Source organism: Callorhinus ursinus, unplaced genomic scaffold (genome assembly GCF_003265705.2).
Source record: "Callorhinus ursinus isolate GAN/ISIS: 27379988/994484 unplaced genomic scaffold, GSC_fseal_2.0 scaffold10, whole genome shotgun sequence".
Lineage (NCBI taxonomy): Eukaryota > Metazoa > Chordata > Mammalia > Carnivora > Otariidae > Callorhinus > Callorhinus ursinus.
In genome coordinates this window covers 75,751,828-75,765,209 of record NW_027397072.1, presented here as the reverse complement: position 1 = coordinate 75,765,209, position 13,382 = coordinate 75,751,828, and the positions used below count along the sequence as shown (strand labels likewise).

The window sequence follows — 13,382 nt, the reverse complement described above, 5'->3', positions numbered from 1 at the left end:
TCGTGCAGCCAGAATGCGAATCTAAGTCAGGGGAACTCTGAAAACTATTCTCTTTACACGGTTCTTTTGTTGTCTAAGTTACTTAGAGATTACGTATACGTCTGTACCCCACCTGTCTCCTATCCACGAAAAATCATTTCCTGTCCTTTTGTGAACCTCTTTAGTAGTCTTAAGATACTCTGGTTTTAATGAAGACTGTTTCATAAAGTTTTTGAAACTAAGCAGTCAAGTCCACAGTTTTTTATCACTTGTTTTTCATTTAAAATAGGACACATTTGAATCCTAATCCAAAATCTTTTTAAGGCATTTGGATTTTTAAGAAGGGAGGAAAGGCAGGACAAAAACCCAAAAAAGTCTCCATATTGTGTTTTCACATTAAGTTTTATATATAGTCTTTTTATTTTGATCATTTCAGATAGATCAGTTATAAACATAGCTGCTTTGACGGTTTTATATTACAGTTTCACGACTAGGTGAATACTAGTGTTTTTTTTTTTGTAGATTGTTTCTTTTTCACTTGTCAAAAAGCATTTTTATAGAGAAGATCTATACTATTTGAAAATACACTAAACTTTATTTTTAAGGATGGTATGACATACCACTTCTCTCAGCTATGTGGTCTCGACCATCTAAATGATTCTTTAAAATTACTTCAAATTCATTAGATTTTACATGATCCTAGCAAATAACAGCTTATTAGATTCTTCATTGGTCACTGTTAATTCTATCTCATGAGTGCATATTTGAGGATTTTCATCTCTAAAAATTATTTTTAGCTGAAAAGCAGAAGATAGGACTCCACCAAAAACACTGTAAATGTTTATATTAGCATTCTTCACTATTTTCTCCATTGCTTTAGCTAATCATTTGAAGCATTTTGCTTACAGCAACTGCATTAAAAAAATGCTGCAAGTAAATACTAGCTAGTTAAATTTTGTCTTTTAAATTTTTTTCTTTTAAAATTTTATCTTTTAAAATGTTTATTTTTCCCTTCTGTTTGCTGTCTGATTTATCTAGATTGCTATATCTTATTTGGGATAAGGCAGTATTTTCATGAGAGATTTGATTCTTTTAAACTGTGTCTAGATGACAGTGAAACCTTGAAAATTAAACAGAGGGAAAAAGTTCTATATTCTCGGGGTGCCTGGGTGGCTCAGTTGTTAAGCATCTGCCTTCGGCTCAGGTCGTGATCCCAGGGTCCTGGGATTGAGCCCCACATCTGGCTCCTTGTTCAGTGGGAAGCCTGCTTCTCCCTCTCCCACTCCCCCTGCTTGTGTTCCCTCTCTCGCTGTCTTTCTCTCAAATAAATAAAATCTTAAAAAAAAATTCTATATTCTCATCTCCATAATTGCCTTAAGTCTGTTGTGCAGAATAATTTTAACCATCCCATCTAAGATTTTTTTGTCCTGTAATTTCATTAGTCTTTCTATATCAAGGAAATACATTGTAGATTTGAATAGGAAATAATTTGTGGCCCACTTCAATAATTTTAAGCACTGTTTCTTTAGTAAGTGTCTCTTTATATGGGGCACTTACTATGTTACCTACCATAATGTATTCAAAAGAACATTCAGAGGGACATTGATGTTAATTACACCTGCACAGAAATCTGAGCTGTGTCCCTTATTACTAGCATTGTCACCCTGACAACTTAAATTTCTCTGAGCCTGTAAATTTCTTCAGTTATAAAAATTAGGGTTGTGGTACCTATTATGTTTAGGGTACCTGTGAGGATTAAATGAGATCATGTGCATAAAGTTCTAAGCAGAAACATTAATTTTCCTTCCCTAGCGGGTAGGGAGGATGCAGAAAGGAATGTGAAATTCTGTTTACCTGAAAGAGTTTTCAATCTAATTGAAAAGACTTATGAACAGTTGCAAGGTGGAATTAATGCTATAATAGATGTGTAAACATGATGTGTATATAGTTCAGGTAAAAAAAAAAGTGCAGCTGAACAGTAAGTAGGTTCCTTTTCTGATACCAGTTAATGAAAATCCATAAGACAGTTGTGGAACAGAATTTTGAAGAGTCAGGTGAAATGGCTGGGGAAGAGGTCTCACCCATCCGTCTTTTATCCAGCACAATAGGAAAATGTAATTTGCTTTGAGATAAAACGACTTTTAAATGTGGTCATTAGGTTAAGTTCTATTCAGTTCAGTGGCTCTGTGATAACAGCCATTGTAAATTCATCCTGATTTGATTTACAGGTTTGGTTTTAATGTGTTTTTTTTTTTTAAGCACCTGCTCCTCCCCAACTACCACTAGTACAGAATTCACAGAACCCATAGATGCTTACTGTAATAATAGGTGCCAGATGGAGGGTGAGAGGTCCTTTATCTTTTGAACCCACCAAAATTGAAAGGCAACCAATATAACAACCTTTTTATCAATAAGTTCAAGTAAGTAGAATTTCTGTATATCAGAATCACCTGTCAGGCTTTAAAAAACTCACCCCAACCCAGTGCATCTGAGTATTGTTTGATAGAACTTTTAGTATCTATATAATTTTTTAAAAAGATTTTATTTATTTAATTAATTTATTTATTTATTGGGGGGTGGGGAGGGGGAGGAGCAGAGGGAGAGGGACAAGCAGATTCCCCACTTAGCGCAGAACCCGACACGGGGCTCATTCTCATGACCCTGAGATCATGACCTGAGCTGAAATCAAGAGTCAGACGCTCATCCGACTGAGCAACCCAGGTGTCCCATTTGGTATCTATTTAATCTTAAAAGCTCCACAGGTTGGGGCACCTGGGTGGCTCAGTCAGTTAAGCGGCTGCCCCACATTGGGCTCCCTGCTCTGCAGGGGGCCTGCTTCTCCCTCTCCCTCTGCCTGATGCTCTCCCTGTTTGTGCTCTCTCTCTGGCAAAACAAAACAAAACAAAAAGCTCCACAGGCAATCCTGGTATGAAACCAAGGTTGATAATCACTTCAGAATTTGTTTCAAAGTCCTAGAAGTTTTGTTTGTTTGTTTGTTTGTTTTGTTTTAAATAAAAAGGGAGTTGTTGGTTTGAGGTTTTGGGGGGGGCAGGGAGTGAGGTGGAGGAGTCTTTATGCCCTCTATTAAAAGTTCTTTGTGATACACCATCAAGTAGAAAATTTCCGTTTGGAAAACCTGATTAAAGACGAATAGGGTTTATGATTAGCAAGCATTCACCTTGTTGCTCCATCTTAACCTTTCCTGAATAGATTCAAATGAGAAACTTTATTTGGGGAAACATGTTTATTTAGCATAAAGGGAAAGGTAAGAAAAATCTTAACAGAGAGCGCATTTTATTATGATCTCCCCGTATGATAATTTTGCAAATTAAAAAAAAAAGTTATTTGGGGCACCTGGCTGGCTCAGTTAGAAGAGCATGCGACTCTTGATTCAGGGTCGTGAGTTCGAGCCCCACATTAGGTGTAGAGAGTACTTAAATAAATAAAAACGTAAAACATTTAAAAAATTTTTGAAGAGTTACTTTACAGTTAGTATACATGAGGTGGAAAATTGGAGAACTCAAAGAAAATAAAAACTTCACTGTCCATTATCATTATTTGTATTTTGCTGAATTTCCTTTCCCCACAGGCATTTTACAAATAATATCCTAAAGCCAGTGGATACATAAACATATGCATACATGTAAAACATACACTATGCACACTGTCATCTCTTGCTTTTTGCCATAAAGGCACTATTTTTTTTCCCCAAAAGCATTCAAATGCTCTCATTTTTCTTAAAAACATTACCATATTTTATGTGGTTATATTCGTGTTATCTTTGTTTCTTTGTTGCAGAATTGTAGGGTAACCATCTCCAGAGATGGTTAAGAGTTTGTGTCAGATCATCTATATCAGTAACCTCTTTTGAGTTTTACTTTCCCAACATTTTATGAGACTTCCAAATAGCTAGAAAAATTGAAATGATCATAGTGAACACCTATACACCTTCTACCTAGATTCAGCAATTGTTAACATTTTACTGTATTTGCTTTATCTCTCTTTATGTGTGTGTGTGTGTGTGTGTATACACTACTTTTTTATTTTCTTTTTTTCCACTGAACCTTTTGACAGCAAATTACAGGCATCATTTTGGCATATTTTGGCATGCCGCTCTTAAAAATGAGGACATTTTGGGGGGCGCCTGGATGGCTCAGTTGGTAGAGCGTGCACCTCCTGATCTTGGGGTCATGAGTTCGAGCCACTTTGGGCGTAGAGCTTACTTGGAAAAAAAAGAAAAAGAAATGAGGACATCTTTCTACATAACCATAATACTATTACCATACCAATGAAAATTAAGATTATCATCTAGTACCAAGTCCAGATATTCCCAGTTGTCTCTAGAAAGACTGTGATAGCAGTTATTTTGAATAATGGTTTGATCAGTCAGGTTATCAGTCAAGCATATTAATGAAGTCTGTAATCAGGCACCCACTTTTTTTTTTTCCCCTTGCCACTGAAAAAGAAGAATCTGAGCCAGCTTTGAATAGGATGTCCTACATTCTGGATCATGATTGTTTTCTTGTTGTGTCCTTTAACGCGATCCTCTGTTCCCTGTTTTCCTGTAAATTGGGAATTTGCTTTATTAGATTTATATTAAACATTTTTTGGCAAGGACATAGGACATGGTTCTGCACTCCTTAACGCATCACATCAGGAGGCACAGTGTAAGGTTGTCTTGCTTTTCAACTGTCAGCTTAACTGTGTTGTTAAGCTTGATGTTAGAGCTTGTTCTGCTAACGAGATTAAGTAGCTGCTATTGTAGAAACCTGTAAGTTTTCCAAAATTTAATAAAATATAAAAGGATTGAGTAGTTTCCTGTTCATATCTTATTATCATGTTTAAATAATTTATTTTGATATAGAAATGTTTTTATTAAAATATGTAAGAATAAAGAGGAAATTAAAGTTTTACCCACAAAAGCATTAAAATTTCCCGAAAATCCAGTTTAAATTTATATAGTTCTACATTTTTACCTCCTCTCCTTACCTGTCATTTAGCAGCAGTGATGAAGAAACTAATGTTCTAATGGCCTGCTTTTCTGTCCTCTCCTGTTGCTTTAAACACTAATTTCCTTTTGTACTAAATCATTCTAGCCAATTACTGTTTTTTTCTGTTAAGCAAGTCAGTTTTAGGAAATGCTTGTGTTGCTGTCGAATTCTAATAGCGGAGTAAATTTCAGAGGACGCTTCAAATGCCAGTGTGAAATAAGATGTAAACTAGTTCATGGTAATTTGCTAAAATTAACTTGATATTTCAAGTGGAAATTTTTATTGACACAAGTAAGACTTGATACTTATTTAATGAAATGTTCTCATGCTTAGACTCTATTACTCGTGGTAGAGAAATGAGTGTGTTGCTGTGATTATGTTATGAAATACATGTGATATATCCTAGTTTGTCTACTGACACTGGGGTCTTGAATCTTAAAAAAAGGCCTCCGAGGAAGCCGAGGAAAGTGGATCACAGGGAAAATTGGTGGAAGCTCTCAGGCAAATGAGAATTAATCATAGGGGAAACTACCGACAACTTCTGGAGGAGATGCTGACTAGTTACAGGCTAGCTAAAGTAGAGGGAGAAGAAAGCCCTGCTGACCCAGCTGCCTCAGCTACTTCTTCGAACAGTGATGCTGGAAGCCCAGTGACAATGCAGGCAAGCCGTACTGAATCAAACAGTGCTCTTGCTGAATTAGAGAGCTATACTGAAGATGCAGGGACAAAGATGAGTGGTGAACAAATATGACTTGACTTCGTGGTGATATTTCTGTGATCTTTGATTTGCTGGTTTTTACTTAGGAAGTAGAATGTATGCATTTATAGAACCGTTTTGTTATTTGAATCTTGGTAAACTAGTTTTGTTACATTCATATAGCCTTGTTTTTTAAGAAGGGCTTTGCATACACCTTTATCAGATAGTTTAAAATGGACTATTTATAGTACGTTGAATTTAATAAAATTATATGTCATTTCATATTGTATGCCAGAAATGAGGCTACTAGTTACTCAAATCAGTAGTTAACTTCATACTGGATAAGATTAGAGATTACTTACTGATAAGCAAGATGACATTATATTGTGGAAAAACTTGTAAATGTAGAATTCTACTGCTTCACATTATTTTACATAGTACACTCATAGTTAGCTTTGTAAAAAATTTGTGTTTTCTTTAGTGATTTTAGTTCATCAAAGAATGGCAGATGCTGGCCTGTATTTTTTTTTTCCCCAAGGATGATAATTTGTGTGTTCTTTGACTTGTTTATATTTTACATCTCTGTAGTTTTATTTTTAGACGTTCTGAGCTGTTGGATGTGTGGTTATTTTTCCTTTCTCTGTATTCTTTATTGAAACCTAATTTTTGAAAAACCTATGTATTATTACAGCTTTGGTTTGTATATTCTGTATAGCCTAACTACATACATCAAAATGTGTGTCAACCAAGTGTTTAGAATGAAATTATAAGTGTTCAAGTCCAAATAAAGCATGTGATGTGGAATAATCTATGCATGTTGTACTTATTTTTAAATTAAAAAAAATTTTTTTAAAAACCAGGTTTGGTATATTGGAAAAATACCCAGTAGAAATTCATTTGTATTGGTAGAAAATTTAGAAAACTTTTGGCTTGGCTTTTGTCGTTAACTAAAAGAAAACATTTTGAGAAGTCTTGCTTACTCAAATCCATTCTGTTTCTTACCCCTTTTTGTGATACAAAATATTAATCCTGGGTCAGTATGGACACACATAGACATGGCAGAGTCGCCATGATGGGCGTTTTAAGGATTGCAAGACAGTCCTCTTTGCTATAAGTCGTCATAAGATAGTAAGAAATGCAAGAATTACAGGATCTTTTAAATAGTGGCAGATATGAGTTTTGTTTTTGTTAAAATAGGTTTTTAAGATACAGGTGGCTATCAGTCACATGGGAAGATATTTCTTAAATATTTTGTGAATGTAGAACATTAACTTTTCTGATTCATGTTTATATTTATCATATATCTAAAGTTGCTTAAGGTGCCCTAAGTTGAAACTTTGGATCTTTGGATGTTGCTGATGTTTTTGATCTATTTTTCCAATGCCGGAATATTTTTAAGTGGTTTGAGAAAGAGGAAGGCATTTGGTGGAGAGGGGAGGGAAAAAAGTCCAACCAATTATCTATCTGTATTAGGTAGATCCATGTATATACACACAGTATACATTACACACACCTCTCTGTAAAAGTGCCTTTTCAAACAAAGAAAGGAAGGTAATTTGTTCATCTGATTTTGTTTTCTTTTGAAATTCAATCCAACCTGGAAGTGGTGGAGGTAAATAATAATAATATTCTTCCTTTTCTCTTCCTGTAGGGTGCTGGAGATCTAGAAGACCCATGGTAGCCTTATAAACCTTCTAAAATGCTTTTGATTCTGAAAATTGGGGGAAAAAAAAAACTTTTAATCACAATTTTCTTCAATACAAGGGAAAAATATTCTTGTGGATTTCCCAGCGTTTTGTGATATGAGCAGAGAATCATTAGCATTTCCCATCATTTGTTTATATTTGTGTTTTCTGATAATTGCCACGTGTAGCATTGCCTGTACTGCAGTATTTTTGCCGACCTCAGGCATACTGGTTCCATCTGCATTGAACTTTGGGCCCTAGGAACCAACGGGAGTTATTTCACCACAAATCCCAAACTCTGCCTGAGGTGCATGGGAATATAGTTAGCCGTACTCTGAAGATACATTATGTTTTTGTTTTTGTTTTTTTGTTTTTAGACAAGACACACAACATATAAGCATGTAAGAGTAAAGAATTGTATGGGATGTTCCTTTCTCAATTCACCAAGTTGGAAGCCTTTTTGCAGCTCTGTGGCTTGAAATTTTCTTTGAGCAATTTACTATAGGATATATATTTATTAATTGTTATTTAATTTTTTTTCTAATTTTACCTGTATTACCAAACTGGGTTCTCCAATAATGTCCAAATTGTAACGTTGCCTGCTTTTCAAGATAAAGTGTATTTGGCAATAATATTACAAACCCTTACAAATTTTATGCATGTACCTACTACATCCTTCCACTCTCACTAGAAAATCTTTTGAAACCAAATGGATTAATTTATGGCTATTTATAATTTGCTTTGACATCTCACTGCTGCAAATTTTTTAAATGATGAGATTTGCCTTTATAATGTAAATTGTGATTTCTGTTTTACATGTGGGTTTCTATAGTTTTAATTTTTCAGCTTTTAAGATACAAGTTTTGTGTGTAATTTGGTATAATTTTTAATTGTTTACGTTATTTTCAAAGCTCAGAATATCACATTGAAATGACTATAAATACATTTAAAATTATCTATTTTAGATCTAAGGAAATATTACAGAGATATTTTCATGGGTTCAGTAACCTTTCATTTTATAACATTGGGCACGGTACAGAGTGGCTGTCACAAGGTACTTGAAGATTATTATTTTAATTCTATTTTTACAATAACCTTGAATTCTTGAATTCTTTTTGAGTTTTGCATGTGGTAAATCCAATTAATGCTGAACATGAAGAGTAAAATATTTATCGAAAAGAAGCTATTGGGGTAGAGAAGCAATGAATGTATCCATTTGTACATGGTTTACATGTTGTGGATGCTTTGTAAACATTTTCCTATATGTTGAAATTGTGTTTCAGCAGGATGTAATTGCCCTTGTGTGTAGTTAAAATGAGTCATCATCTGGTCCTGTGTGAAATGGAATTCATGATATTTTCTGTAACATTTTCCTGAAGCTGTTTCTGGAGAGCCACACATTTGAATACAGACAGCTTTCCTGACCATTTGATTTATCGTGCACCTGATTTTTGGTCTAAAAGGAATTATTGCCACAATATATTTTATTTATTCTTTAGATTTTAGCCTTGTAAGTTAAAGTGCTTTACATGATGATGTTAAAAGCTATCTGTCCCTTTACTGGGTTTGGGGGGTTGTAAAAAGATAGGGAATGAAGAATGCAAAATGGTTTATTGTTCAAACTGTCCACTCTGATCCAACCCTGTACTGATAGTACCTTTCCAGTATGATATTGTGATGTTTCATACAATGCAGTGAACATAACCAACTTGTTACCTAAATAAAGAATTGATAAAAACAGTGTGACATATTACTATTTGGTATGATTTTTAAAAGTAAAAGTCTGGTTTTGAATGTAATTTTTAAACATTTTGCATAGTTGGAATATTTATTGTGAAATGTTTCATACAAAACCATGTAGGTGAATTGTAATTCCAGAGGGGAATTAACCAAACTGTATGGGACAGTACTAATTAACCCCCTCTTCACTCCAAAACGGTTTTTTTTTTTTTTTTTTTTTTTTTTTGCCGCTTCCAAAAACCTTTTTCAGGTGGTTTAGTGACCCTTGAAATACAAATAATGTGTGAATTAGCAAAAGAAAATCTGAACTCAGTCTTTACTAATCTCGGTCTTCTAGTCCAGCTGTTTATATTCTTGTTTCCATTTATATTTTTTAAGGATTAAAGATCCCAAAGAACTTTTGCTCTTACGGGTTTTATTTTATTTATCACATTAGAAATTAAAGCCAAGAAATTTTACATACTACTTCAATTCATGAAAAAATGAAACCATTGCCTGGTAACATAAATAGCATTGTTTTATGAAAAATAGTTATTTTCCAAATTTAAAAAATTTAGTGTGAGAAGTAGCCGTGGTTTTCGTTTTTGTAAACCCTTTAATGTTGGGCTGGATTCTCATATCTGATTGTGCATTCATTTTGTTGCAATGTGGTGCTTCGTTGGAAGTATATGAAGAAATCTGGCCTCACACAAGTGCATATTTGGAAAAGAGTATTTTAATAGCTTCAGGTAATTGTGACTATTCTGTTTGATTCATTTCTGAAAGGTTAGGTGCAGTCTGAAACTGTCAGTCCACTTTGTACTCTTACATTAAAACCCATTTGATCTATCTTGTCGGGAGTTTTGAATGGATGTCCTACTTTGACATGATTTGGTAACATCATGCATTGATCGTTTGGAAAATACTGGTTCATTGAATTATGCAGTTCTTCAGAATATTGACATGTTATTATACAGTGTTTAAAATTTTTTTCTTAATATAACTGATCTCATCAGAAAAAATCTTTCAAGTATCGGGAAGCTGTCAAGCTCACGGCAATGGATACAGATTTTTCAAAATTCTAATTTTCATTTGAAAGGTGAGATTCTGTCGCTGGCACCAAATATTGTCAGTTGTTTTCCTTGAGTGACGGGCTTACTTCATTTACTTCCGAGAAAATGTATGCTGAATCACGATAGTCTGTCAGTCACTCTTTCAAGTAGAAATGGTAAAAGGCGAAAGATTTATGTGGTGCTCCATGAAAGCGCCTGGTTCAGCGCACAGGTCGCTAAGTGTAAGCGACAGCCATCACACTTCGGCATGAAATTTAGCTGGGGGGAGATGGTGACTGGTCACTGTTCTGCTTAGCAAGATGAACAAGGTGGAATCTTTTAATTTTGTATTTTGTCAGGAAATTACTGTGATGGGTTTCAACTTGGGAAACTCCTGTTTTGAGGTTGAAGTTAACAAGAGAGTTTGGTTTTCATATTGCATATATTCAGATCACTCTAGTCTCTTAAGATGTCCTCAATGTAGATTCGTGTTATTTGAAATAAAATCGTTTTGCCACAAAACGATTTGAGATGTCAAATTGGGTTGGCCAGATAAAGATAGGACTTTTCGTTTTTTAATGACCATTAAATAAATCAGGGGTTTTATGTTGAAGTTTTGCTGTTAGGTTTTTCGATTTTCTGGACATTCAACAGAGTTGAGTAAAGTTGCCTTGGAGGCATTAAAAAAGCACTCATAATTTCTGTCTCGTGTTTCTTGTCCAATTATGAGGCTTGGTAATTAAAATATTGACTGAAGACAATACTTGGAAAAAACCCACTTATTACTTGAGCTTTTTGTTTTAAATGTGTCTAGTTAAAAAGCGATGGCAGCTCTGAATTCTTCAGTCCTTAAGTCAGTTTCGTTTTCAGATGTGGGGGATTCATTTGGGTTTTGATGTCTTTTCATAGTGCTCGGCAGGCTCTCCAGCCACCTAACTAGACACTTGGTCTTCATAAGAAACTGTAGCAAAATTTAATACTAAGATGAAGTTTCCATATAATGAATCAATCTTCCTATGTGAAAAGAGGGTGCTGTCATGCGCTGTGAGGTCTGTTTTTGTTTTGTTTTTCTCCTAGCTAGCCTTCAAAATGTCTTTTAAAGACCAGGGAAATGGTGTCAGTTGGGGAGAGATGTTTTGATAATGTTATCCCAACATTTGAGCCAGAATTTAGTCTCACTAGTTTATATCCCAAACTGAATTACCTGAAATACTTGATGGAATGAGACCATGCACTAATAAGTAAATAAGTATTTTGATGTTATGAACGGCGTTTTTGTTTTCAGACAACAAATTGGTCATCAGAAAACAAATGTGTGTGTTTTCCGGATGTGGGAAAGTATATGGTCAAACCAGAGCATCGATCTATGTTGCTGGAGTTAAACTGAATTTTTATTCAGCTTCAGTTACAGAAATTAACCGGAACTTGCCCATTGAATTTCTTTTGCTAGCCAAATCATACTTTCTTGTCTTAAATTTAGATCCCATTTTTGTGACTTCTTAAATTCACATTTCCTCTTCTAAGTTGCCTTTGTGTTTGCATTTGATAGAAGATTTTAGAACACATTTTGTTTTGGGTGACTAAATAGTAAAGAATCACATATTGTGATTTTTTTTCACATACTTACACAATGCACAATGCAGAAAATCCATTGTATTCGTGAGATAGTGAAATACTAATGTAATAATCATTACGACTAAAATTTAAGTTATTTCAAAGCAATTCGCAGAGTTACTTACTTTGGCAAATAAACTCAGTGGGCATTATAATGATTTGCATTGTTTTCTGTGTTCAGTTAAGATTTTTTTTCTATTCAACTTGGGGAATTTTTCTATAAGCCTTAATGAAAATGCTAAGCAGGTGTTTATTTTTGCCCATTGTTTTGGTTTATGTATGTCACCTTGTGGTCTAGAAGTAAACCAGGATAGCTACTAATACAGAATAGGTTTCTTTTCAGGCTGTGACTCCATCAGTGCTGGTTCTCTCTCCTTGCTGGTTTTCCTGGCTGTGGTCTCTTCTCCCCCGCCCCTTATTTTTAGTTTTATTCTGCCTGGCAAGCACTTTTATTAACTAAGTACATCGTTTATTGTTCTAGTGGAGCAAGAAAGCACCATACCTTTCAAATATGGGTGGAATCAAAGTTTTGGGATTTTTTTTTCCCCCTTGACTAATAACCATAGTCTATAATGGCAATAGTGATTGCTTTAGGAATTAAATCTGTACAACAAATATATTTTACATTTATCTCTTTTATTTTCTATTTTCTATCTCTCTTACTATCTCTAGTATTTTACATATTATCTCATCATATCTACTCTAATGAAAATACGTGGGGACGTATTTGAGGTGAAGAGGACCAGTACCATCCAAGAATTATTCTAATGTAATGGTCTGATACCTTCTTTCCCTTTCCTGGGTCATTTGTGCTTCTTTTCACTTGTACATTCACTATGGAGAGGAGTTTTGTTTCACTATGGAGAGGAGTTTTGTTGTTATAGTCTGGATACTAATCCTTTGTTTATATGTATTGCAAAACCTAATTTTTTTAATACTTTGCCTATGAGATTTATTTATCAGTCTCTACAGCTTGTACTTTTGTCTTTCTTGTTCAAGGAATCCTCGCCATCTCAAGTTATATATTCTTCCAGTAGTTTTAGAGTCTTCTTCCTACTTCCCGAGTGCATAATATAGTGGGATTTTAATCCATCTTGAATTTACTGGTTTTTACAGTATGGAGTCGGGGATCCAGTTTTTTGCATTCCGCTAGCTAATTGTGCCAACACCAAGCCATCCCTGTCACACACCAATTTCCTACATAGGTCATCCATTTCTCATTCTCCATTCTGTTCTATTGTCTTTTTTATCTAACCCTGTGAAATAACGCACCATTTTCGTTACTGTGGCCTCATATATGCTCCTACCTGTTAGGTAGGCATCGCCTTCATCTTTCATAAACTTCCAAACTTCCATTCCTTTTAATAAAAATACGATGAATAACCACACTCCGCTGCTTAGTAGTCTGCATCCATTTTGGCACCTAGTATTGAAAACTGTTCACCCTACCTATGAAAATGAGTGTGTTGCACATTTACACGTGAAGCTGGTGTGGTCCCACAGCGGTCACTGACCCCTTGCCTTCCCCTGTAGGGCCGGCTGGACCGGGAACAGAGCCCTGCCTGCTATGTTGGAGCCTGAGACTCCAGTGAATGAACTCGCTCACTGAAATGAAAAACGCTCAATGAAAAGTTCAGCGATAGCG

General features: G+C 34.9%; 1 protein-coding gene across 6 annotated transcripts in view; it reads left to right on the top strand.

Annotated features, from left to right (window-relative positions):
• PPM1B (protein phosphatase, Mg2+/Mn2+ dependent 1B) overlaps window positions 1–13,382 on the top strand; it is an 83,087-nt gene that overhangs the window by 66,383 nt on the left and 3,322 nt on the right. For 3 of the 6 annotated variants that reach the window (XM_073897777.1, XM_025868913.2, XM_025868914.2), the window contains one exon: window positions 5,416–6,478. The exons of 2 other annotated variants lie outside the window; for them this stretch is intronic. In XM_073897777.1, the coding sequence (XP_073753878.1) occupies window positions 5,416–5,721 (306 nt within the window). In that variant the 3' untranslated portion in view covers window positions 5,722–6,478. Of the gene's footprint in view, window positions 1–5,415; window positions 6,479–7,318; window positions 9,093–13,382 lie in introns of those variants that run through there. One more of the 6 variants, XM_025868916.2, reaches the window with a different exon arrangement.